Here is a 27,811-nt window from a genome sequence, read left to right as displayed (position 1 = left end):
TTCATTTCTGACTCAAGGTACCGCTGACCTTGAGAGCTGAGCTCTGGGGTTTCTGCCCCTTGCTGATTCTGCATGTCACCGGAGCCCTTCCATGGCATCTGTGGACGACCTTCTTAGGTGCAGGCCCTGACATAGGTTCTGTAGACTCTAACAACCCTCAATTCAGAAGGAGCAGGCCCACCTTGCAAGTGAAGAACTGGCAACTGTCATTGGATGTGACAGGTGATTGGAAGGGAAACCCAGGATGCTGTTAGAGCTTCTATAAAGGCCATCAGGCTTTGAGTTGGACCAGGGGCTGGAACTAGGGAAGGTTTCCACAGGAACTAAAGCTTTGGTGTGTCCTGGATAATAGGAGGAAACCAAAAGAAAGGGATTGCGTCCCCCCACCCACCATGTTCCTTCTGGAGGGAAAGCCACATGCAAAGGTGGTAAGAGAAATATGTCAAAGACCTATGAAGAGACAAGTGAAATATGTCGGTGTGCACATTTAGGGGTGGGCCTGTGGGCAAGGGGAAATGAAGAGCTTGGAGTGAAGGGATGCATTTGAGATGGTTCCCTTGACTACAGTCTAGAGAACAGACTGAAGAGGTCTGGAGGCAGGGAGATAAATGTAACTGGAGTTGCAGAAATGGGTGATAATGGCAGGATAATGTCACTAGGGAATTGGTGAGGTGACCCAGGATGGAGAGAAGTGTTGTGCCTGGATTTCTGTGGCAGGGGGAGGGGGAGGCAGAGGGGGGAGAGAGGAAGGTGTTTCCAGATGAAGGGGCCAAGCTGCCTTTCCCTCTGAGAGAAAGTGGGTGTGGAGGGGGAGGGAAAGCAGAAAAGCAGATGGTTTTATTTCTTGAGAAATAGAAAGAGATACTGTATTTTCTGCTAAGCTTAGTTTCACCATTTCCCATTTTAGAATAGGGTATGTCTCAGGATATAATTTCATTTAATTCTTTGTGGGGCCAGAAGGAAGGCGGGGATGGAAGTATTCAGCATTGGCATGCTCTTTCAAATAATTTGTCTAATGCTTTCTTGTAGCAAATACTACCACACTGTTAAAAGCACCCTGTGTGTTCTAGGCCTTCTTTCCTGCCACTGGGTGGGGGTGGGGGACTGTAAACACAGTGTCCTGGATCTGCTCATGGCTCCAGGACTCCCTGCTCAGCCTTTTTAAAGCAAGTCTCTCTCTCTCTCTCTCTCTCTCTCTCTCTCTCTCTCTCTCTCTCTCTCTCTCTCTCTCTAACATCAAAAGAAAGCTCCCACCCTGTATGCCACAGCTGTACTCTTGGTTTCTGCTCATGAAACATATACATGACATAAAGCCCTGCTGAATGCCATAGCACTTCCTGAGATTTTGTGTCCAATGAATCATATTACGTGAGACATCACTGATAGGTTTTTGCAGACAAACTATGACATGCATTTGTAATGAGACCCACTGGAGGGACTGTTACTTCCCTAGGGTTGCTCCTAGGACTAGAATCTGATCACCTTTGCCTCTCTCCTGTCCCTTTCTTTCCCCTCCACTCTGCTTCTGTCTCCTCCCCTTTCCTCCTCTTCTCCTTGATGAAGGTCAAGGTTTCTCAACTTTAGTGATAAACTTGGGCTGGAGTATCATCATCATCATCATCATCATCATAATCATCATTATCATCATCATTTATTATTATTATTGCCGGTACTGGGGCATGAATGCCTCAGGGCCTCATGCTCTTGCTTGACTTTTTAGCACAAGGCTGGTGTTTTACTACTTGAGCCACACTTTCACTTCTGCCTTTTTGCTGGTTAATTAGAGACTTTTCCACTGGGACTGGCTACAAATCAAACTTCAGATCTCAGCCCTCTGAATAGCTAGGATTATAGGTGTCAGCCCATGAGCACCTAGCTTGGCCTGGATGGTTTTTGGTTTTTTTACTGTTAAGGCTGTCCATGGATTGCAGGATGCTTCACAGAATCCTAGGTACCTGTCCCACTAAATTCCAATAGCCCTTTTCCCAGGGGGACAACCAAAACTGCCTCCAGACATGGTCGAGCATCCCCCCTGCCACTGGGAAGGGGGAGGGTCACCTCAGGTTGAGAACTCCTACTCTAATAGAAAAGAACTGTTGCATCTCTGAAGCAGGACTTGATAAGCCTGTGAGTCAGTTCAGACAGTTCCTCTCACCTGTCTTCACCAGGAGCCTCTGGGACATCTGACACTCCAGGTTGGATGCTATTTTTCCAGCTGTGACCACAGCTGTTGACACAGCAGGAAAAGCAACATCTGTGTTTTCTGTGTGCCACGGTGGTAGCCGGGTGGCCCGCACCGACGCGGTCATAGATGTCAAGGCTGCTGTGATGGTCAGCGGGCGGGGGGTGGGTGCTCTGGGTGTCTCTGGCTTGGTGGGGTTTGGGACACCTGTGTACATGGCTTGTGGTTTCCTGGGGAGGTGTGTGGTGGACAAGAGACCAGAGGCAGTGCCCGTGTTGCCTGGCATGGCTGTATGTGTGTTCATGGTATGTGCAGTTTTGGCAAACATGTACGTTGGGGTGAATGGAAAAGCTGTATGAGCTGCTCCTGCCGCCATCTTTGGGCTAGGTGCTGCCTTGTTGGTAACGTTTTTAGCTAGAGCTGTAGTTGAACTGCTGTCATCGGTCCCCTTAGCAATCAGGGCTGCAGACAGTGCAGCTGGGCTCGATCGCCTCAAAAACAAGGTGGTGGTGGTAGTGGTGGCAGTGGCAGCGGCTGTTGTTGGTTCTAGGTTGGATGACACTGAAGAGCCCACTGCAAAGAGAGAAAAGGCAACATTTGTCACAACCAAGATGCCCACATTGCCCATCCTAAAGATGAATGCAACCAACTTACAGGGTGCTAGGGTGAGAAATCTCTGCATTCTGGGTTTGCAGTGCTCAAGAACTCAGGTAAGACCTCAGATTCATTAAGAACACAAACATAACAAGACCACCACGGATAGGAAAGCCATAGTTGGTCATGAAAACACACATCCTAAAGAAAACACCAGTGGGCAGAAGATCAATAGCATGCCTATTTGGGGTTGCTAGCTCACTACTGGAAAGGAGAAGAGCGCCTTCAGAGCAAAGCTGGGTGTCTGTGTTGAGCTTGAAGATGCTTTGGCCACGAAAGCAGTCATACCTGTTTTCTGGGTCCCATGAAACAAACTACCTCCATTCGTGGCTGCACCTGTCCACTTTGGGGGGCGCCGAGAAGCTCGCAGCACTTTGGAGGGGATCTTGGGAAAGGCACTAGTTGATTTAAGAGGAGATTCAGCCACGGAGTGATCTCCCAGAACACTCTGGAATGGCATGGAAGCATTTCTCCCAGGTGATCCATAGAGGCCACTGGAAATTTCCCAACTTGTGTCTGTTCCATCTGAAAGCATTTCCTGCACTCGAGTGGCCACAGAAGTCAAACTTGGCCAGGTCAACCAAAGAGGACGGGCTAACTGGACAGGCAGCTGGAGATGGGGATGCAACACAGAATGTTGGCTTGTGGATGGATAATAGCCCGTCTTCGCTGCTTGGAAGTCTCCAGAAGAATTGCTATGGCTTGTGGGCCAGAGGTCCAAGTGGGTCCCCGCCATGGTCACACCTGACTGTCGTACAGTCTGGTCACTGCTTGGACGCAGGGCTACATCCTGAATGTGAGATTGTTCTGAAGCCATGGGAGGATGCCCAGCCATCTCATCGAAATTCTGAGGTTTTATTGCTTTGGCAGCTGAAGTTTGTTCAGGAAGAGTAGTTGCAGCTGAGTGAGTTTCCCAACTTGTGGGCTTAATTGTATGACCATTGAAATCATAATTTGTTTGTGGGTGCAAGCCAGAAAATGTTGATTCTGTGGAAAGGGTTCCAGTGTCTGCTGAAAGAGAACTCCGGGAAACATCTGTGGTTGCTGGCTTTCTCGAGTCTCCCATTGTTGAGAAATCATAGATGTCCGTGGAGGGGGGGAATGCTGCCACCTGTTTGGAAGTTGAAGCTGGCAGCACTGACTGGCGTCCGGCAGCTGTGGTCATCTCCAGCTCAGTGATAGAAGAGCCAGGTGGTGGGGTAACGGCTTGGGTGGCTTGGATGGTGGGCATGGAAGGAGAAGGAAAAGATCCTGCAGGATGGGGGGTTGTTCTTGATATGGTGATGGTGGGAGATGAACTAAGATCAGTGCCAAAATCAGAGGTGAGTCTATTTACCATGGGAAGGCTTGGATGGTCCGGTAGGGGAACTGTCATGCTTGCCTTTGCCTTGGTACCAAGAAGAGCTGGTATGCTGTCCTCTTGGTGCAAGGGAAATGTCCAAGTTGTAGAAAGAAGATTGGGTAAGTTACTTGAGATGGGGATATCTGTGGTCACAGTGGGAGACCCCTCATCACCTTGTTCCTGAGGAATGGGTGTTTGGGGCACAAAGGCTGGAGAGGCATGATCCTCTTCAGGCAGGAGGATGGTAAGCAGGGAGGGAAGGTCATCTGTTGGGTTCCCTGAAGATGAAGGAGCTGCCTCAGAAAGGATGGCTTGTCTTTGACCTGATATGGTGAAAGACAGAGAAGGAGACACCAAAGAAGAAGATTTGTGTTCTCCTGCCAGGGGGGGCCCTGTGGGGTTGTCTGGAACTGCTGACAAATATGGTGGGTTAGAAGAGTTGTTTGGAGGTGTGGCAGGGGCTGGCTCTCTGCTGGTCATTGATTCTGCAGGCTGGAAAAGTGAAGGCTGACCTCCATGGCTCAGTGCTGCTGTGCTCTTAGAAGTCGGCACAGATACACCATTGTGTGCTCTTTCAGGCCCCAAAGGATGGGTTGGCTGGATGGATGCAGAACTTGAAGCTATGCCCAACGTGGACCTTGAGGAGGATGGAGCTGGAAGCTGGTAAAGACCTCCAGGGGCAGGGAGAGGAGGAAACAGATGGGCCAGTTTTACCATGGAGCTCAAAGCCCCAGAGGTGGATGCGCCTGCTGAATGGGGGCTGTCTGTTGGGGACAGCTCAGAGTACTGCTTTGTCAAGGCTCTAGAAAAACCTAGAAGATGGGTGCCTATGAAATTCCGGGCATTTTTGGATGAAGTGTCATTTGTGTTCTCAGCAAATGGGGTTAGGGCATGAGCATGGCTCTGACCTGAAGAGGAAACAGCTGGTGTGGTTTGAAGAAACAAAGTTAGATTGGTGGGTTGCTCTACTATAGGAAAGGGGATGGAATGAGATGAGTCTGGGGATAGTGCAGGGGATGAAGGTGGAGGGGAAAGAGAGAGACTGCCTGACCTTGGGGGAGGCTTTAAAAGGGAGGGAGGCCCTACTGGTGGCTGAGATGAGGAGACATCATTCAGAGGAGCTGATGGGATGGTGGACAAGGAGGGACGCATGCTGGTGCGAGGCAAACCTGATGTGCCTGCCTCTTCTCTTCCTCCTTGAGGCCTTGGTGGGCCCAGGGATTCAGTGGGATCCTTGGAAGTATCCAGGAAGGTGCTGAATCCACTTCCTTGGTAAAGGGAAGAGAGGTCCATGTGAGCCCGGGTCCTGCGATGGGCCTTGGGAGGAAATGTCCAAGTGATATGCAGCAAGCTCGTATTGTCAGGGGACTGGCCCAGCCCATTCTTGATTCTGTCTGCTGCCAAGGAAGACTTGACTTCGGAGAAAGGCCATGTTGGTGAAATTGGTAACAACTTTCCATGAGGGAGTGACTCTGAGGTGGGGGTGACGTGTATCTGTAGATTGTCAGTCCCTGCAAAATGAAGCATCTGCAGTGAGACATGGAGATGTGCCCCCCACCATGGGCAGGTGCTGGAGATGAGGGGTGGGTAAGAACAGGCCCTGGGTCACAGAACACTTCTGCCCCTCAAAGAAGACTCCAGAAGCAATTCAGATTATAATTTCAACAATAACCACACAAGGCAGGCCTTGTACAAAGTAGACTCTATGGAAGATTCTCTTGCATTCAAAAAAAAAATTCTTGTACCATCAATATGGCTTAAATGGTAAAACTCACAACCTAGAAAATCAAAGATGAATGTGGCTACCTGGTATGGCCATTGACACCAAAATAAAGCACAAATAAGAACCCAAGATGAAGACACCAGAGGACTGTGTATTGAACATCAGTCTTTCCCTCCACTCTCAAGCCCCTAAGTCATCTCAAGCAAAGTGTTTGAAGTCATCTAGGTTTAGAAAGAAGGCTCCAATGCAAAAATTTCTCTTTCTTAATTTTGAAAGGATTCCTACCAGACACCAGTGACTCACACCTAGCTACTCAGGAGGTCGAGATCTGAGGATCACAGATCAAAGACAGCATAAGCAGGAAACTTTGTAAGTCTGTGAGATTCTATCTCCAATGAACAACCAAAACAACCCCCCCCACCCATAAAAAAGTCCAGGGATTGTGCCCTGGCTCTGAGTTCAAGCCCCAGGACTGGTGGGGGACGGGGGGGCGGGGGGGGGAGAAAAGGACTTCTGCTATTGTTGTTACACTACATCAAGTGGCAAAGGAGATTTCTTTCTGTTTAGGCTAGCTCAGAATTAAAATGATTCCAGCCAATCTAAGCAGGAGCCACCTCTCACAAGGCCAAGGCCTGGTGTCATCACCAGCACCTGCAGAAACCAGAGCTGTCCAGTAGGAATGTGCAAAACACAGGAAGGGTAGGGAGGCAGGGAGGCAGGCCCAGAGCAGGAAGGGAAGGCAGGAAATAATCCAGAAGCTAGGGATGTTGAACATCTGCCAATGACTCCCCTGTTCCCTGGTTCTGAAGGGTTGATGGTGCAGAGAAAGCTGAGTTTCCCCTAACTTACATTTTAAACCAAAAATAAAAAGAAAGGAACTTCTAGAGTTTTCTACATTGTTGGCTAAAAATAGTACAGCTACTTGTTAGAAATGAGCTGAGTGAAGCTAAAAGCTCTGAGTTTGCACATAATTTCGGCCACCTGAGTGGTGTGTGTTTCTATTCTATCTCAATAAGCTGTTGCTGAAAGAAGAGGTAAGGAGGGAAGAGGAATAAACTGAAAATGTTCACAAGAACTGCATAAAATGAGCAAGGCCCTCCTCTGTATACATGGCACAAGTGAGAAAATTGTTTTTGCTGTTAGAAGCTGTGGTAGTTTGAGGCTTGTTTGTTACTGAAGCAGAACCTGGTTTATTTTAGCCTTCTTAGATATTGGTACCAGAGTAGATGTGGAACTTCCATTGGTCTATTCCCATGTGGTCAACATTTAAATAAAGCCCCAGAAAAGTCCTAATTCCCCCAAACCATGAATGCCTGGTATGTGGTATAACATCCATCAATAGATGGTAAGCAAATATATTTTTAAAAAAAATAGATGGTAAACGGTTTGAGCCTGTATTTCTCAAACATATTAGCAGTATTTCTCAAGCACGCTTGACCTCAGGGAATAGTGACTTCCAATACTGCTATGTATATAAAGTCAGAGAAAAGAGCATGCTTCCTGAATTAGGAAGTCCAAAGAACAACTGATGTGAAGAATTTCAGAGAAAAATGTTTCAATGACATGGTCACTGATTGAAACTAGTGATGGTAAAGGAAGACATGGATTAGAGCTAAACATAAAGACTTGTCCTTGGTCCAAAAGTTCCCCTATTAGGACAGGACAGGTGTCTTCTTCCAACATTGGCAGCTCTTTAACATACGAAACTCAAGCATCCAATGAATAGACAGCAACACAAAAGGCTCCCGTAGTTTCCTATCAGGGCAGAGTGTAGCTTCCTGAATGCCTCAATTTAGTGACTGTGATCTGGAACAGTTTACTTAACCTATCTGTGCCTCTGCTTCCACCATCTGTAAAATGGAAACAATTACATTATCTATCCTGTAATTAGATGAAAATGAGTTGACACATGTGATGTCTTTAAGGCAGTGCCTGACACACGGAACTCAAACAAATGCTAGCTACTACTACTACCATCACCACCCCACCACTACTACTATTGTTGTTGTTGTTTGGCCAGCTTGGCACAGATATTAATATTTTCACACGCTCCTGGATGTCATATCTCAGAAATGTCTGCAAATCATGCATGATAGAGCCCCACACTGCACACCCGTGCACCCTTATAGCTGGCACCGTATTTCCCTATCTGTCACCTTGCTTTGTTTTTCACAGTATCTGTGAGATAGAGAGTAAACATCATCCCCACTTCATAAGTAAGGAGACTGGAGCTCAGAGAAATCAAGTCCTGGCTTGGCCATGGTCTCAATGAGTCACCCTGAGTAGCCCAGGGAGACTTACCCACTAAGATTTCAGCTTTCCAGCTCTCTGTACCTTCCTCCATGATCCAGATGAGGTAGGCTGTGTCCTCTCAGTGTGACCTGAACAGATGGTGGCCTCGCAGAGGCTGCCTCTTTCCTCTGAGCTTGATGACGTGTCTCTCAACGGTGCTACTTCGGCACACATTACCAAGCTCAGCTCTAAATCACTGAGAGCTGCCATACTTCAATTCCCAGAAGGTCAAAAGTGATGGATTCAAAGCCATCTTCCAGCCCACACCCGACACCCACTTCTGTGCCAAATCCTCTCAAAGCAGCGGAAGTTTGAAAGTTTGGCGCCTGCAATCTTCCTGAACAAGATGATTCCCCTCGGGGCTTTTTAAAACAAAATGCACCAGTTAATAGAATCAGATTGTCAATCCTTGAATCAATGCCAGCCAAAAGAAGGCTCTGTTTACTGCATCGACAGAAACATTTTAACTTTCAAAGCTCCTTTGCAGCTATTTTTTCTAAGTCTGTTGCTTTTAAATACTTTGTGAAATGGGTTTAAAAATAAAACTAATCCCCTCCACCCCCATTAAAACAGTAATATGATTCCACTTTTATCTTTGTCAACCTGGATTTACATAATCATTACAGAAAGTTCAGAAAAGTAGACAGAAAGAAAAAGTCCCACTCGCCCCTCATATATATCTGACCACATGGTTTATAAGGTATGATATTTTAGTTTCAGACTTTCTTTTGGGAAAGACTTTGATTTTCCTACTTTACAGACTTGTGGGCATACCTGTCCCACTGCATAGTGATTCACACATCTGACAACTCCATGTCATAGAGGAAGTGATACACAGCCAGCTTCAGCCAATAGGCTCCAAATGCTTTTCTTATAATGCCAAATGTAAGACCTTGAGTTCAACTTCCCCCTGCCTCCACCAGTACTGCCCCCCAAATCTTTTAAATGAAAAAGAAAATGTAATTAATTACCAATAATGACCTTCAAAGCCAGGACAATCACATTAGTAAACCTTTCCAAAGTTTCCTATTAATTTTTATTATTTTATGCCAATACCTTATAGGAAAGTTGAACCCATTTAAATGCCTTACACAAGGAAGACTTTAGGTATATAGAAAACTCTATTCCTAAAGAAAACATTTAATAAGGGGGAAAAAGTGTTATTGGGCTTTGCAACATTTTACAGAGCTTTGGATGTGAGCTTCCCCTAAGGAATAGACCCAAAATCCATGCCATGACTCTCACAAGTCTTCACAGTTAGCTGCCTTATAGCCCCTGCTTTGTCTGTGTATTCTTACAGCCAGTTTCCCCCCATATTTGCTCAATCATTTTGGTAATTTATTCTGTAACTATTTATTGAATGCTTTCTCTGACAATCATTTCATCATAAATACAAATAAGTTGTACTCCTCACCATGAAAGTGCTCAGTTCAGAATATGGGTTTGGAGTCAGAGTTATTTGAGTTTCCCATCCTACCTACCTCATTCCAGCTATACAAAGGTAAGTCACCTCTCCTCCTTTCTAAGACTTGTATAAAAAATTCACTCCTTTCTGATATATAGACAATGTGTTTCACTAGGTTCTTTCGAGGTTTAAAGGCATGAAGGCACATAGTAGAATACTGAGAATGCATCCTCGTATGTGGCCAACTGTCAATAAATGTTGGTTATTTATTAGTTCTTATAGTTCTAATCAAGCCACAAAAGTGAATTCAGAGGTTTGAGAGTTGCCTCTTTTCCCTAAACTATACTAATAATAAATTCTTATACTTCCATTTTTATGGCTTGCTTTTTCTAACATTGACCACGTTCCATGTTGTTCAATGTAACCTTTCTGCACTCAGTGGAGAAGGAGGGCAATCCATCCAGAACTCTTAGCATTAGTAAGACTCGCCATTCTACATCCAATTCCCCTTCACCCCAGAAAATCCCCATAGGAGATGACTGTGAATCTCTGATCTTTGTTCCTTTTGTGTGTGTGGTACCACTTCAGTATGCCCAAGCAGCCCTGCTCTCTTGAGAGAATTCCAGCTTAGATCAGCTCAGACTCAAACATCAATGCCCTTGAGCCAGACATTGAGTGGAAGGAAGAGGGGAATCCCCAAAGAACCGTTGGGTGGACTGATTCTATTTAGAATTAGGAAACATGTTCTTCATCGCTCTCTAGCTAACAGTCTCCCATTTGCTTATTTTCCAGCATTTTCTATCAGGCTTAGCTATGTACTAGTCATGCATTGAATGAGGAGAGGGCTGAGCACTGGAGAAACTGAAAAGTGCTGAACATTTAAATTAGAAAGGCCAACATTGCTGGGCTGATTGCTTCAACTTCTTGGGAGCACTAAATTAAGTTAGGTAAGATGGTAATATTAACACTGATTGTTTCTCCTTTGACTGGAGGCACATAGGAAATGTGGTCTCTGCTTAAGAAAAAGCTGTGTGATGCTTCATGGATATTGATGAACACCTACAAGTATCTATTTTGGGGCCAGAAAAACAAGATATGTTATTAGCATTAATAACAATTTTGTTTTTTCTGAGATAAGGTGTTGCTATGTAGTCTGGACTATTCTGGAACTTGTGATCCTCCTTCCTCTGCCTCACAAATGCTGGGATTACAGGCATGAGTCACCACATCTAGATTTAATTCTTAATTCCATATTCATTGATGACTGATTGACATAAAATTTACTACAGAAACCTCAATGCATTTAAATGAATCACACTATTTCAGGATGTGCTCATTCTAATTCTTATAGAAAGAAATTATAGCCACTTTTTTAGAACTGAATAATGATTAAAACGATTACCTCTAAGTTTAAAAGAGGAAAATGTTATTTTAAGTAATCTTCAAGACCTTTAGAAGCATCTAAGCTCAGAAAGACAACCAGTTCAGTACAAGTAGCTTATTCCTATAATTCTAACTACTCAGAGGCTGATAGCTAGGATCTTGGTTCAAAATTCTTATCTCTAACTAACCAGCAAAGAACTGGAAATGGAGGTATGGCTCAAGTGGTAGAGTACCAACCTTGAGTGGAAAAGCTAAGGGAAAGCACCCAGGCCCTGAGTTCAAGCCCCAAAGTTAGTACATACACACAGACACAGACACACACACACACACACACACAGATAACCAATATTTTCATAGCAAATAGTTTTTGCTTACAGTTTACTTGGTGCACATGATCACATATATGGTCATACCAATTTAGTACTTATTTTTTAACTTTTATAATTTAGACATTTCATTAAGGCTAAATTTTTTCTCATTTAGCACTAACTAGCAAAGTCTATCCACATTAAAGTTCAATGTACTTTATCAATACAAGTTCCTTTTTTAACCCACAATGTTTCAGCTTACTAAACAATGATGAAAATCATTAGATGTGACTAGGAGAGACAATTCAGTCCACCTTGCCAATGGATTTCTCTTTCTCTTTTCAGGTTCCTTCAAGCAAATCTATGATTAGTAACTGAGTCTTACAATACCTGACCAGACCTAGGGATGGTCATGGAGAAGGAATTGGCTATGCTGTTATGTTGCTTGTCTTAACCAGGTTCCATTATTCTCAAGGACAAGCCAAGAGCCAACCACATAATATTTCCTAGAGTCTGGGAGGAGAAGTCATATGTATCTGCCAAATGCTTCAACATGAAAGACAGGGGCCCACAGTCAAAGCATTCCGTCTTCTATACCAGCTTCTCCTTGCTACAATCAACCTGCTGACAGCCTCCCTCATATCAGACCTGAGCATGGAAGATTCCTACAACCAGCAGCTCCGTGTGCAAGTAGAAACACATTGAAGCCTGGCAACAATGCTGTCAAGAAGGTGTTACATCTTATTCTCAGTTTGCAGTTGCAATGCAGACATTAAAAAACAATCTTAAATTCTTACCCAAAGTCATACAGCCCTGTAAGAAGCAGGGCTATGATTTTAACCCAAGTGGAATGGCCTTACAGTCCCCATTCCTTTCTGCAAATTTCTCCTGACTTACTATAGAGCTGCACGTACCAAGTAGCCTCTACCCTAGGGTTTCATATTTTCTAAGGAGCTAGAAAAGATTTTACCTTCTGAAGATGCTACTTTGAAAAAAAATTAAAAAAAAAAACCACTTAGTTCACAGTGTCTAAAGTCCAAACTCTTAACTCTTTTCTTTTTGTGTGCAGATACTGGTGTTTCAATTCAAGAACTCACATTCTCATTTGGCTTTTTTGCTCAAGACTGGTGCTCTACCATTTCAGCCACACATCCACTTCTGCCTTTTTGGTGGTTAATTGGAAATAAGAATCGCACAGATTTTCCTGCCTAGGCTGGCCTCAAACCAAGATCCTCAAATCTCAGCCTCCTGAGTAGTTAGGATTACAGGCAGGAGACACTGGTACCAGGTCCAAACCCCAATACTTGATACAATGTTTTCAGTTAACTAAGACGAAATAGGTAAAACAATTACAACATGAGGAAAGGAGAGGTTAATGAAGGTGTATTCACCTACAGCCTTTGTAGGTGTAATGAATAATCTCTGGTTTTTGTGTCAAATTTTCCTTCTCTAATTAATAGCATCACAATGCAGCTGTTGTTTTGTTTATGCCCTTATTTGGCAAAATTAAAAATTAGTAAATGTAGACTGGGTTTCTATTTGTGCTGGTTAAGGCCCTTTCTGAATCTGGAAATCAAGACATTATACAAAGAGAAACTAGCTGATCTAGAAAGACAATTATTCCCTGACTTCTCCTATGTGTAGTCTTTAACATAGTCAAACACAGATGAGAGAGGGATGATGGTTGCTGGCAGCAGGAAGGGAACAGAGAAGTGTACAGCTGTCAGTCAACGATGCAGTTTCAAACTGTGCACCAGTGGCTCATGCCTGTAAACTTAGCTATTCAAGGGGTTAAGATATGAGGATCACAGTTCAAAGCCAGGTCAAACAGAAAAGTCTGTAAGACTCTTACTTCCAATTAACTAGCGAAAAGCCAGAAGTAGAACTATGTCTCATGTGGTAGAACAATAACCTTAGCAAAAAAGCTAAGAGATTGTACCCAGGCCCTGAATTCAAACCCTCGTACTAGCACAAAAGATTCAGTTACACAAAACAAATATAATCTGAAGGTATGCTGGACAACATAGATTAAACAACATTATATGATATAATTAAACATCCAGTGAGGATAGAGCTGGTGTGAAGTGCTCTTAGTACAAAAAGGAAAAGAAAAAGAATGAGGAAAAACTTTTGGGATGATGGGTAAGTTTAAGGTTAGGACATTAAACTTGTCTATGCTGATGGTTTGATGGCTAATGGCGGAGTACTTATTTTATAGCTCAAAATGTAAGTATCTTCAGTGTTTTGTATGTCGATCATACTTCAGCTAAGTGTTCTTTAAAAAGATGACAACCCAACATTTCCCCAGACAGCTACGTATCGCTGAAGAAGATATTTCCCATCTCTCAGCAAGGAAAGAGTTGGGTATGAGGAAAGGTGAGGAGGGCGGGACATCAAAATAACAGCCTGTCTAGGACATTATGGCTTCAAGGATATAATGAGTTACAGTGGATAAACAAGGATATTTTAAGAGATGTGACATACTCTCTCCTCCTTTGATGGCCCCTAAAGAAAGAAAAAGCTCCCCTGAGGTCAAGATTTTATGCAGCATGTGATTTTTCTATACCTCTTGATCTATTATCTTTATACATGCAGTTTCTTCAAGCTAAATACATAAACTACTTCCCTGAGGATATAAACTACAATTCTATCTCCTATCACAAAGTAATTGTTAACTATTATTTTCAAAGTAAATAATTGTCAGAACGACTTACCAGTCAAACAGTAGCACGTTTTGTTGACTTACACATACCAAGAGAAATAGAATGGTTTTTGTAGTACACTAATTACATGACTAATTACATGGAACTGAGCCTCAAATCCTGGCACTTTTCAAAAGCTAAATTTAATAACAAACATATGTTGCTGTAACATATAGAAATGAACATTTCTATCAGAGACACTTCTTTAAAATCTACTTTCTCTTTTTAAAAAACACCTGAATTTAAATATTGAATAAATCAACTCTAAATTTTTATTAGTAAGATGAGTCTATTGGTTATATTGTTTGCATGGTCCTAATACAGATGTCTTTATTTTGAATTTTGAGAATTTACTTCCCATGTTAACTTTAGTTACAGTTCTCATTTTGCAAAACATCTACTCCTTTTAAGAATAGATTCCCCAAGAAAATATGCTATACATATGAAAAAGAATTTAAAGCAATGCCAGAAGAACAATTGGTAGGGAAAGGAAATTTAATAACAAATGGTAAAGATTATTTTACCACTTTAATTGCAACTTTAGAGCATTTTAATAGTGTTAAACAATGAGTCTGGCTTTATAATATCAAAGTAAATGGAAAGTAAAAGGGTAACTTAGTGCTGTGAATATGAAAGTCAGATCATGTCATAAATCCTGGACTTACCCCCACTGTGCACAAGACAAAGCCAGAGCCAATTTTGGTTGGAAAGCAATTAACAGAACTGAATTAACAAAAGGTAGCTTCCAGTCTGTAGTTAACTCTTCAGAGACAATTCTCTATTTCCTGAACTCACAGATAAAGTTAATGTGTAGTAGCCAGATGCCAGTGGCTCATGCCTGTGATTCTAGATATGCAGGAGGCTGAGTTCTGAGGAAGGAAAGTCCATAAGATGGTTACACCTAATTAGTCAACAAAAAGTCAAAAGTGGTAATAAGCCTTGAGTGAAAAAGCTAAGGGGCAGCATCCACTAGGCTTGAGTTCAAGCAGGGCATTTGATTGTGGCTATCATTTCACAACCTTTTGCCTTTGAAATCATTGAGTCTCAGGACCCTCACTGACAACATAAGAAGGTGAAACAGTCTCCAATAACAGCCTGTTAACTATAGCATGGCTTAACCCAAAGAAATCTTGTTTTATAGATGTGCTAGGGATTGAAACCAAGATCTCATGCATGCTAAGCCAGTGCTTTTCCACTTAGCTACACTTCCCACCACCAAGAAACCATTTTTAAAGCAGTTGTTTTTTTTATCCATCTAGACCTAGATGCCCAATATGTTCACCACTTTTTTAATTGCTATGACAAACACCTGAGGAAAACAACCTGAGTGAGGAAAGGTTTATTCTGGCTCTGGAGATTTCAGTCGATCATGATGAGGAAGGTGTGGTAGAGCTGCTCACATCATGGCTGCCAGGAATGAGACAGAATCTTGCACTAGTGGGCTTTCTCCTTCTTCCCCTTTTATCCCATCATCTTTAGCCTGTGGGATGATACCACCTTCAATAGGTTGTCTTTCCCTCACAGTTAATCCTTCTGAAAACCCTTGACAGACATACCAGAAGGGTCTATGTTATTAATCCTAGGTGATTTTTAAGTCTAGTCAAGTTGACAATCAAGATTAACCAGCATACCCAACAAGTTTTTCTGTTGGTATGTCTTTGAAGTTTCTTTTGCTATCCAGGTTCTCTGCATCCATTCCTGTTTTCCTGCCGTATACATGATGGTGAGTTCCAGTCTCTTAACCTGTATTGTTTCCATAGCCTGGAATATGCTGGTGCCTGATCCTCTTTTCTGCAAAGGGAAAGTTGGTTCCAGAAATGGGATCATTTATTAAGCCTTCACTTTTATTAACTTTTGACAATTTAAAATGGGAAGTAAATAGCAACAACAAGCATTTATATTCAGTTGAGGAGAACTATAGGCCCTCTCTTCCTCATTGCCCTGTGGTGCTACTCCTTCCTAGGGGAAAAAAAGCTTCGCTATTGCCACATTTTCTACCAACATCGAAGAATCCTTTTACTAGAAAGCTACCTCTGGCCTCTTCATTGTTCTATCTGCTCAAATCTCACTCTAGGCCAATGGCTCCCCTTCCAACAGGGCTATTACATAAGGTGGCCCAGCTACATGGAGTCTGCCATCATTCACATTCCAGGAGGCAGCCCATCAGCAGAAACAAGAGAAATGTGCTGCCTTAGAAGTGTGAACTCATCTCCCATGGGGAGCTTAACTCTGAAGGCAACTTCACAAACAGTAACTAGCAGGAAAGCCGGAAAGGGAGAGATGTTCCCTAGCATCAGTGTCAAGGAAACAATTCAGCTACCAGCCATTCCAGCTGCATCGTCTGCAAAAGCAAGCATCGCATAGGCAGAGCAGATGTTCCAAAGCTGTGTCATTTGTAAATAGAGATGGGAAATGTGAATTGAAGATACGACCTCATTCAATATCATCTCCGAGAGTAACAGCAATTAGGCACATTGAGCATAATTTGAGCTGAGAATGTAAGGATCTTTCTCCAGTCTAAATATAACTACAGAAAATAGATTTTCAAGAAAGTAAAATAACTCCCTGTGGCCTGCCATCACACAGTTGCAAAGCAAGCTGGTCTACTTCTGTGGCTGATTCTATATCTTGCTTTAAAACAATTGTCAATTCTTCAACCACAGGAGAAATTAAAGGCTAGGTTGGGTGGAAGTTAGGAAACGCACAAGGTTTTAAAAACAATCATTATTTTTAGGAAGATAGTTTAGAAATTATTGGAAAGAAAAAAACAGGCAAATCTTTGTTTTCCTTTGTAATTTCAGAAAATAAAAATAATGTCTCTGTTCCTCTCATCTTCCTCTCACAAAGGTAAGAGGATAAATGGTTGATAGACTTGTGGGCTTCTATTTCTTGCTCTGAGATAGCTAATTGGTCACATGTGAAGAGGCAAGTAGTGGCTTTCTAGGCTGCTGTGAAGGATTCTAACCAAAGTTCCGAGGATATGGGATCAATTAGCAATGTCTGACAGGGGTACTATATTTGCAGAATGAGAGTGAATAACCTCCCTAGACAAGGTCATCCTGAAGGTTTCTTTTAGCATCTAGTCCAGAGTTGTTCACTTTTAGAAGAAGGCACAGGGACAAGAGGGGTTCCATGATTGGTTCAAAGTCTTGTACTAGAACTGGAGGCCAGGCGTGGCTTCTGTGTGACAAGTGTTCTTTCCCCCACCTTCCAGGAGGCAGCCCATCAGCAGAAACAAGAGAAATGCCTTAGAAGTGTGAACTCATCTCCCATGGGGAGCTTAACTCTGAAGAAATTGAGGAGATAAATGGCATGAAGAGAAGCAAAGGGAGAGGTTAAAAAAAATGATTGAAGGCTAAAAGAAGAGTGCACAACTAATTTAAGTCAGGCCCAGAAAGACAAAGGATGTGTGTCTTCCCTTATAGGTGGACACTAGATTTAGCTTATAACCTCGTAAGTAAATATGTTTGGTGGTGTGCAAGTATATACAAATCTATTAACTGAAATAATGGTACATTCAGGGGAGACCTCTAATGGTATAATTCCTTAGAAAAGTCAACTCACAGTGTAATAAACAGCAGGAAACAAGTACTTAAAAGGAGGGTGGGGCTAAAGGGAGGAGGGTAGAAATATGAAGAGAGAGTGAGGGAGAACCCAGTCATAAAGCTCAGTGCATATCTTATGAAATTAAGAAACTTGAGAAAAGAAGTAGGGGTGGGAGGGATGAAGGAGAATGATGAAAGGGGTTACAATTGATCAAGACATTCTGTATTCATAAACTGCCTTGTTGAATGACAACTCCTTTGTACAACTATTTAAAGATAGTGCAAAATATATTTTAAAAATAAAGAATGGTTGGCAAGATTTTTCTCAAAGAAGCTGAAGGATATCAGCAACCTGGTATGTGTGATATAAAATTGGAGAGTTTAAGAAATTCATTGATTCAGGTAAATAAATCTTGGTTTAAGAAAAAAGTAGAAATGGTGGCCTATTAATGTTTCAGGGTCTCAAAATGCAAATTAACTTGCAAATCTTTTAAATAAAATGTGGCCTTTTATGAACTAAGTAGACATTGTGACAATAAATCAACTTAAATAAGGCATCATCCACTTAAAATCTCTCCTAATAATTAGCTTCATGAATAAACACAAGCTCATATTATTGCCATACATTTCATGCACAACAATCCTAGAATCCAGGCTACAAAATCCTGAAAACGTGGCATTCATTTGCTTTTCACAAGTTAGTAAAAATCCCAGATGGTAAAGCCTTTAAATTGACTGCAAGAAAAAAAAATCAGTGTCTGTCTCCTGAGCATGATTCTGGGGCTGCAAAATTGGCTGGTTGGTGTATGAAGAGTTCATAAAACTGTAATTAAATAGACACCAGGAAGTTCACAGGCAACACCTATTGAAAGTCTGCTATATCTCCTTGTATGGAAGCAAATTGATATGAGGTCAGGAGAAGTGAGTCCTCTCAAGAGACAATGATCTCTAAGAGGGGCTTGGATTTTCAATGAAGTCCTCCATAGCTGGCACAGAACATGAGAACTTTAGGGACAATCTTCTTGAGGTGCCAACAAGGCCACTGCCAGTCACTGTAAGACTAAGAAAAAAGCAGCTTACGCACAGTGCCTCATGCCTGTAATCCTAGCTACTCAGGAGGCTGAGATCTGAGGATCATGGTTCAAAGCCAGCATGGGCAGGAGTCTGTGAGACCCATCTCCAATTAATCAGAAAACCAGAAGTGGCACTGTGGGTCATGGACTAGGGAAAAAATAAAAGAAGAAAGTGGCTTCCAAAGGGTTAATCAGTCTGTGGCTTCCACCACAAATTCTGGACATGAACACTAACTGGTTCATATTTTTTTCAATTATAAACCACTATTCTTGCTCTTTAAAAAGTTATTATTATCTTTATGTAGCTGTACAAAGGAGTCACCATTTAACAAAGCAATTTATAAATAAAATCTATCTTGAGAGTTTTGTTGTTTATTGTTCCTCTAGGTTACTATCAAACCAAGTTTTATGTTTAATCTCCAAAGAGCTAGCTTCAGGTGTTCTCAGGTTGTCTCGTGTTTTCAGTTTGTTTGTTTGGTTTGCTTTGGTTTAGCAGTCTTGGGGTTTGAACTCAGAGCCTTGTACTTGCTAGGCAGGCACTCTACCACTTGAGACACACCTCCTGCCCCGTGTCGACTATTTTAGAGATAGGACCTCACTTTATGCCCAGCAGGCCTATGCTGCAATCCTCACATTTGTGCTCCCCTGCATAGCTGGGATGACAGGTGCACACACACCACTGCCCCTAGCTATTAGTTGAGAGAGAGTCTCATGAACATTTTGCCCAGGCTGGCTTTGAACTACATGATCCTCTAGATCTCTGCCTCCCAAGTAGCCAAGATTATGTCTTGAGCTGCTATGCCCAACCCCCAGATTGTGAAGCAGTAGAACAGTACAGAAGGGTGTGTTGCAATGATATTTAACCTTTGCAAGTGAGGTGCCCTTGGGACTGGTGGAGAGAGGCCTTGATACCATCTTCCTTTGTCATGTGCTTCCTAGGACATCAGCTTTTCCAGATGGCATAGGTTAATGTAGGAATAACATAACCTGGGAATAGTCAGTACCATCTTAATTTTAATTTTTGGACAGTAGAAGATGGATGACCAATAAGCGGTCCTCACCTTGTTTGCTGGCATCCAATGGTGTCTACTGAAGATATCTTTTGGAGCCTCTGTTGACCACTCAGCCCTTTCTCCAACAAATCCATCTTGCAAATCACAACCACTTCTTATTGCTTGCTGACTGGTTCAAGAGTAACTACCTGCCTCACAGGAAGCCAATTACTTCTGTTCTCATAACAACCAAGAGTGTGGTTGGGCCACAACAGAGTTCACTAAGCTCCATGCTATCTTTAGGCTGCCTTTTGTCCAGCAAACCCAAAGAAAGTTTTCAGATTAGCCTAAAGGAGGAGACTTGAGAGAAATGGAAATGAGAAAATTTGAGGGGAGGACAGACTAAATGAAAAAGGGGAGAGGCAGAGACAAAGAGAACAGAAACAGAGATGGCTGACTGCATTTGTTTGTTTTTGTTACTATAGTAATGTATCTGAGGCAGGCTAACTTCAAAAGGAAAAGAGGTTTATGTAGCTCACTGTTCTTCGGGATTAAAGGCAGGGCACTGGCACTTGTTAGGCTATGGTACAAACCTCGTGGAAGGGATGCAAGCAAAAGAGCAAGATCACACGGCCAGACAAGGAGCCAGAGAAAGAGCAGGGGGAGATAATCAGGGCTCAAGCTCGCTTTCATAGGGCTGGGAATAAGACCTAGTGGCAAGAGTGCTTGCCTAGTATACATGAAGAGGTTCGGTTCCCCAGCACCACATATATGGAAAACGGCCGGAAGGGGCGCTGTGGCTCAGGTGACAGAGTGCTAGCCTTGAGTGGGAAGAAGCCAGGGATGGTGCTCAGGCCCTGAGTCCAAGGCCCAGGACTGGCCAAAAAATAAAAATTAAAAAAAATAACTCTTACTCAGTTTTGTGAGAGCTTCCTTAATCTCTTCAAAGGGAAACCTCCTCAGCTAGGGACCTATTTCCTACTATACCTCATCTCTTAAAGGTCCATATCTCCAGAAACAAATAGATATATGTTTCCTTCCAAAGATAAAAATATTGTCAAAAGTTAGTTCATTTCAGTCAAGTACTTCTGCTAACATGTACCCTACTCCAAACTTTGGTGCTAATTCACCTTTCTCTAACATTCAGTGTTCCCATTATATTTTCAGTCTTCTCACCCTAAACTCCTCTCTAGCTTTCTTCATCATTCATTGCTGAAATCATCAAAGAGAAAAGTAACAATGAGTAACTTCTTGAGTACTTGCTATAAATTAGACATTGTTCAAAGCCTTTATAAGTTATCTCCTGAGACAACTTTATGCTACAATGCACTATTATCATCTCCATTTTTTAAAGTCCACATCTCTTAACTCTGCCATCCCAAGGACCACACCTCAAATATATTTACTTCTAGGGTGATACACTCAACCATATCAGAGCCCACAGCCCTCACCTTGGTGCTAATGGGGCTCCTCTCACTAAATCCAGCCTTACTTTCTCTTCTGAGGCTCCAGGCTGCACTTCTTCAGCTTTGCATTAAAATCTGCATCTCTGACTGAGCCAGTAATGAGTGCTACTAGTAACTAAATACTCCAAAGAGAATGCCAGCCACCCAAAGCTGATATGCCGGTGCAGACCATCACTGCTTCCCCTTCAGTGAGGGGACATGTCACTTCACGATAAGACTCCACTCCCTTCCCCAGGCTGTTTCTTTTTAGTTGAAATATATTGGTTTTAATTTTCATTTTACCCCCCATATTATAACAATGAACAGTTCGGCATGGTTCCTTCAACAGTTCAATGACATTGAAAACAATCTGCTTTCTCATGAAGATCTTCATGTACTTTTATTTAAAAATCTGGACTGAAAATTCTGCCTATGGATGGGAAGTGTCTGGGGGAAGCGCTGCTGAGGTTCTTGACCTTCCCTCTTGTCCTGAGGTCATAACACCACATAACTAAGGAAGCCTTGGGATCGGAGCCAATGTAACATCACAAAGGTTCTCAGGTTTCTCAACCTTGTGCAGTTTTATCTTAGCTTTCTGTCTCTTGAATCTCTCACTGGGTATGAAGATTAGCCTGAGAACTAATCCAACACTGGGTAAAGTCTCAGTTCTGCACTTACTGTATGGGTAAGTCACTTCCTGCACTGTTCATCAGTATCCTCATCAATCCTACTCTCCTCCTGGAGCTGATATGAGAACCAGGGGATACAGCACACCAAAAGAGTTTAGAATGCTGCCTAGCACATAATAGCTATTTTTAATTAGCTATTGCCTTGATTGATCAATATTGCCACTGTCATGACACCAAATGGTATGATTTAAGAAAATATCAGCCCAGTTCAAAAGTTCAGTTGTGTTTATTTTAAAAAAATGATAAACATACTACAGCATAAATGCTATGTTCTTTAGATGATCAAATATCCAGTCACTCTGTCACTCTGAGAAAGATGACAGAATGTTCATACTTACTGTGTTGTCTCTTTTTTTTTTTTTTTTTTTGGCCAGTCCTGGGCCTTGGACTCAGGGCCTGAGCACTGTCCCTGGCTTCTTCCTGCTCAAGGCTAGCACTCTGCCACTTGAGCCACAGCGCCGCTTCTGGCCGTTTTCTGTCTATGTGGTGCTGGGGAATCGAACCTGGGGCCTCGTGTATCCGAGGCAGGCACTCTTGCCACTAGGCTATATCCCCAGCCCCTGTGTTGTCTCTTTTTAAAACTATAAACCTTCCAGGCACTGTTGGCTTACACCTGTAATCCTAGCTACTTAGGAGGATGAGCTCTAAAAATCACAGTAACTACCCTGGGCAGAAAAATCGGTGATGCTCTTATCTCCAATTAACCACTAAAAAAAAAAAAACCACAAGTGGAGCTGTAATTCAAGTATGGAGTGCCATCCTTCAAGGGAAAAAAATCTAAGCAAGAGTGCAAGGCCCTGAGTTCAATCCTAGAGCCAGCCATACACACACACACAATTTGATGATCTTTTAATGAAAAGTTCTTACACATAACATAATCCATAAAATCAACAATCTGGCTAGTGGAATTTCTCCTAATGATGGGCAGTGCTAAATTTAGAACATTTTGAGATAGTCACATACCTACAATAGTATGTTATTAAGATTACTCAGGAGAAAGAGTAAATCACTGTAATAAAAGACTTGAGGCGGGCTGGGGATATGGCCTAGTGGCAAGAGTGCTTGCCTCATATACATGAAGCCCTGGGTTCGATTCCCCAGCACCACATATACAGAAAATGGCCAGAAGTGGCACTGTGGCTCAAGTGGCAGAGTGCTAGCCTTGAGCAAGAAGAAGCCAGGGACAGTGCTCAGGCCCTGAGACCAAGCCCCAGGACTGGCCAAAAAAAAAAAAAAAAAAAAGACTTGAGGCAAGATTCTTTTTTTTCCTCTTTAAAAAAATGTTTATTTCTTTATTGTCAAAGTGATGTACAGAGGAGTTACAGTTTCATACATATGGCAGTGTATACATTTCTTATCCAACTTGTTGCCTCCTCCCTCATCCCTTCCCCTTCCCCTCCCCCTTTCCCTTTCCCTTCCTCTCCCATGAGTTGTACAATTGGCTTTCAGCATATAGTTTTGTAAGTATTGCTGTTACATTGGTTTGTCTTTTATCATTTGTCTCTCCATTTTGATATCTCCTTCCCTTCCCTAGTTCCAATACATACACATACAATGTCGAGGGTATCGAAATCAGTTATAGTGATATCAGAGGTAAAACCATGGGGAAGAAAGACAAAAGAAAAAGACGTAATTTCACAGGGTATGTTGAAAATCATCATATTCTTGAATAGTGAAAAAAACTGCATTAAGTGGCCTCTTGTAAGGGCACTAATCAATCCCACTCGTGAGGACTACATTCCTGACCTAATCACCCCGTTGAGGCAAGATTCTTCCTTAAAGAAGCTCTAGATTGATGATTGTCTTAGGCTAATAATAAGTAGTGTTTATTGTGCATGTACTCCCAATGTTCCAGGTAGGCTGAGCCTTTCAGAGGCTTTACCTACCTTGTTTGAGCCTCACAGGGAGGCTGCAAGGTAGGTACCCTAACATTTCACTTTACAGAGGGAAAGATGGAGCTCAGAGACAGTTACTAATCTAACATCTCAGGGTAATAGCTGGCATTTGAATTTGTACAGTCAAATGCCAGAGCCCTTGACATTTGCTGTCTATGCAAGGAGATTATAGCCACAGACTCCACAGAACACCCATGCCAAGGTCTCTAAGTAGGGCTTGGAACATAGCATCCATCCTGGGTGCTAAGGTTTAGCACAGCTCAGATTCACCTGGCTATCCATGAAATTTCAGAGTTTAATGGGACCACACACAGGTGCTCTATAACACTGCATGGCTGATTCTCTGATTAATAGGAGTCACTCTAATGCTCTTCCTCAGTGTCTTCTAATTGGAAAATTAGTTCTTTATCTGAAAAGAAATCACTTGCAGATATGTGACATGTTATCTCATAAGCCCCCTAGTAACACCCTGAGTAAGATATTACCATCCTCATGTATCCTCCAGACTTTCATCACAAATCCTCCAGAATAAGCAGGAGAGGCTTTACTAGGGAAAATAAATGGCTTGGGGAAATTGGTGGAGGCTGCAGAAGTGCCCTCCAGAGATGAAGCTTCTAGAACATCCCCAACACAACACCAAAAGCAAGAAGACACACAGCAAGGCCCAGGCTTGCTGGAGGACTGACAAGTATGGAAGCGACCTCTGCTCCAGTGAGGTGTGCATCTGACTGCTCCAGCCTCCCTTGCTCCCAGAGCCCTAGCTGTACTGTACCCCATACAGTATCACCTCACACTTTGCTTTCAGGGAGTCCTACTTTAAATTTCTAAGGGTTTCAGATTTCTGGTGAGCATCCCAAAAGCCTGAGTCCAATGTTAGTGTCCCCCCAAATCTTAATACTTTGAACACAAATAGGCTGGAATACCTACACGTCCATGTTTACTGCAGTACTGTTCACAATAGCCAAGTTTTAGAACTGGGTATTCCTCAACTGATGAATGGATAAAGCAAAAGTATCTATCTATCTATCTGTCTATCTATCTGTCTGTCTATCTATCCTCTATCTCTATCTATCTATCTATCTATCTATCTATCTATCTATTTATCTCTATCATCTACTTATCTATCCATCCATCCATCTACCTATCATTTATCATAGAGTACTATTCAGCCACAGAGAATGAAATTATAGTCGAGTGCCAATAGCACACATTTGTAATCCCAGCTATTCAAGATGCTGAGATCACAATGAACTGTGATCTGAGGATCACACTTCAAAGCCAGCCCAGACGGAGAAACTGGCAAGATTCTTTCTCCAATTAAGCAGCAAAATACCAGATTAGAGGTGTGACTCAAGTGGTAGAGTACCAGTCATAGAGTACCAGCTAGGCAAGAGTGTGAGGCCCTGAGTTCAAGCTCCTTTTCATTCAAAACAGAACGAAATTAGGTCATTTGCAGGAAAATGGATAGAATTAGAAATCATGGTATTAATAAAAATAAACCAGATCCAGAAAGACAACTATCACATGTTTTCTCCCATATGTGGAATCTAGTTCTTAAAAATGAGTGACAGGAAAATACAATAGGTTCTTTGTACAGGGTAGGGAGCATCCCATGGGAGTGGGGAGGATTAAAAGAGAGGATGAAGAAGGGTGAATGAGGGGCTGGGAATGTGGCTTAGCAGTAGAGTGCTTGCCTAGCATGCACTAGCATTGCCTAGCATTCCTCAGCACCACATACACAGAAAAAGCCAGAAGTGGCGCTGTGGCTCAAGAGGTACAGTGCTAGCCTTGAGCAAAAAGAAGCCAAGGACAGTGCTCTGGCCCTGAGTCCCAAGCCCTAGAACTGGAAAAAAAAAAAAAAAGAAGAGTAAATGAATATGGTTGAAGTACTTTATGCCATACATGAAAATAAATTAATTAAAATGATTTTTAAGAGGGGGATGAGATACGATAATAGAAAAGGTGAATTTGGGATCAACCACATCCTATAAGCACCCAATCTCTGAAGCCCCTGACCAAATCTACTCTCACTGATGCTGTTGTATAAACATGGCACCAGCACAGCAAATACTGAGGACAAGAAATGAGTGTCCAAACAGGAGAATACAAAACAGACTGGTGGGCGCCATTTCTACCAACCTGCCATTCTGAGAATGACCAGAGTAACATTATTGAGGGCAGCCCAGCATGGTAGAGGTGGCGATATTCATTCCCACACAAATCACACTACATCCTGGCTATAAATTCTACCAGCAGCAGGTGTGCGCATCAGAGGTATTGCTTCTGCAATTAAAAATGTGACATTTTAATGGGTTATGCAGATCAGATAAGGTTCTAAATCATAAACCTCCTGCCTTCGTTGGGATCAAGAGGTGCAGGGCAAGCAAGGAGAGACATCACAAACTCTGTGGACCTTTTTACAGCTCCTTCTGACCCTCTTATACTTCACTGTGAAACTGAACATTAACCTTCACATCCACAGCAGCTCCTTTGCGCTGCCTAACAAAGGCAACAGTTCTCATTGTAATAATGCAAGATGGCTGAACCTTGTCCTTCTCCAGCATCTCCAGTGTTAGCTGATGAGGTCCCAATACTGCTAGAAACAAGATACGCTATTTTTGTTTTTAAATCCAACATCAGTACTCAAACTCAGTACTTGACACTTTTACTCATTGGCTGGCACCAACTGAGCCAACTTCCAACCCTTATTTTTCCTGTAGCAGTGAGGAATGAAAATATGTGGATAGCAAGTCCAAGAAGTTAAAATGCAATGATCCAAAAATTTATGTGGAGTAATAGAAGACGCCAAATAGCAAAAACAATCCTTAACATGTAGAACAGTGCTGGAGATATAGTAATACCAAACTTCAAGCTCTAATACAAAGCCATAGTTTTAAAAATAGTATGGTACTGGCATATGAACAGGCCTGAGGACCAATAGAATAGAGTGGAACATCCAGAAATGAACCCAAAGACCTATAGCCATTTAATTTTTGATGAGGGAGCCAAAAACACAGATGGAAGAAAGACAGCCTCTTCAACAAAGGTTGCTAGCAGAATTGGCAATACATGTGTAGAAAACTAAAATTAGATCTTATATATCACCCTGCACCAGAATCAATTCCAACAAAGACCTCAGTGTAGAACCAGATACCCTGAAAATATTACAAGAAGGGATAGGGGAAACACGAGGGTTCCTTGGCACAGGTCACAACTTCCTAAGTAAAGATCTAGAAACACAACCAATCAAAGAAAGGCTGGATAAATGGGATTGCAGTAAACAGAAGAGTTTCTGCATAGCAAAGGACATAGCTAGTAGGATAAATAGAATGCCAACAGACTGGGAGAAAATCTTTACTAGCTTTACATCAGACAAGAGGTTCATATCTAAAAGATACTTAGGGCTCAAAAAATTAACCCCCCAAAAAACCAAATTCTCAAAAATAAATAAATAAAACCACAACGACCTCATCAATAAGTGGTCTAAAGACTTAAAAAAGACTTCTCCAAAGAAGAAATAAGAATGGCCAATAGATACATGAAGAAATGTCAACATCTCTGGCCATAAAAGAAATGCAATTCAAAACAACATTGAGATTCCCCATCACCCCAGTTAGAATGGCCATTATCAAGAAAAGTAAAAATAATAGATGCTGGCAGGGATGTGGCCAACAGGAAATGCTACTATACTGTTGGTGTAAACTTGTTCAATCACTCTGGAAAGCAATGTGGAGATTCCTCCAAAAATTAAACATGGAACTACCCTATGATCCAGCAATTCCCCTCCTGGGCATTATCCAAATGACCACAAACCAGCCTGCACTAATGCCACCAGCACAACCATGTTCATTACAGTATTGTTTACCATAACTAAAATATAGAATCAACCCAGATGACCCTTAGTGGATGAATGGATAGAGAATGGATAGAGAAAATGTGCTATATATACACAATGGAATTTTATGCTTCCATCTAAAGAATGACATTGCCCCATTCATAAGGAAATGGAAAGACTTGGGGAAAATTATATTAAGTGAAGTAAGCCAAACCCAAAGAAACATAGGCTGCACAGTTCCCCTCATTTGTAATAACTAGAATATGTCTATAAATCTACAAGTTAATCCAATGGATAGATAGTAAGAGACAAATAATTACACTTGGATATGATTAATTAAACATCA

General features: G+C 42.2%; 1 protein-coding gene across 2 annotated transcripts in view; it reads right to left on the bottom strand.

The window, feature by feature from the left end:
* Kiaa1549l (KIAA1549 like) overlaps positions 1 to 27,811 on the bottom strand; it is a 250,946-nt gene that overhangs the window by 106,103 nt on the left and 117,032 nt on the right. The window contains exons 2-3 of one of the 2 annotated variants that reach the window (XM_048361012.1): positions 3,173 to 5,689; positions 2,156 to 2,755 (exon numbers count right to left, since the gene is read on the bottom strand). In XM_048361012.1, coding sequence (XP_048216969.1) covers positions 2,156 to 2,755; positions 3,173 to 5,689 — 3,117 coding nt within the window. The remainder of the gene's footprint in view (positions 1 to 2,155; positions 2,756 to 3,172; positions 5,690 to 27,811) is intronic. The other variant, XM_048361013.1, reaches the window with a different exon arrangement.

This window comes from Perognathus longimembris, chromosome 13 (assembly GCF_023159225.1).
Source record: "Perognathus longimembris pacificus isolate PPM17 chromosome 13, ASM2315922v1, whole genome shotgun sequence".
NCBI classification, from domain to species: domain Eukaryota; kingdom Metazoa; phylum Chordata; class Mammalia; order Rodentia; family Heteromyidae; genus Perognathus; species Perognathus longimembris.
The sequence above is the reverse complement of the archived record's forward strand: the minus strand, read 5'-3'. Positions and strand labels throughout refer to the sequence as shown.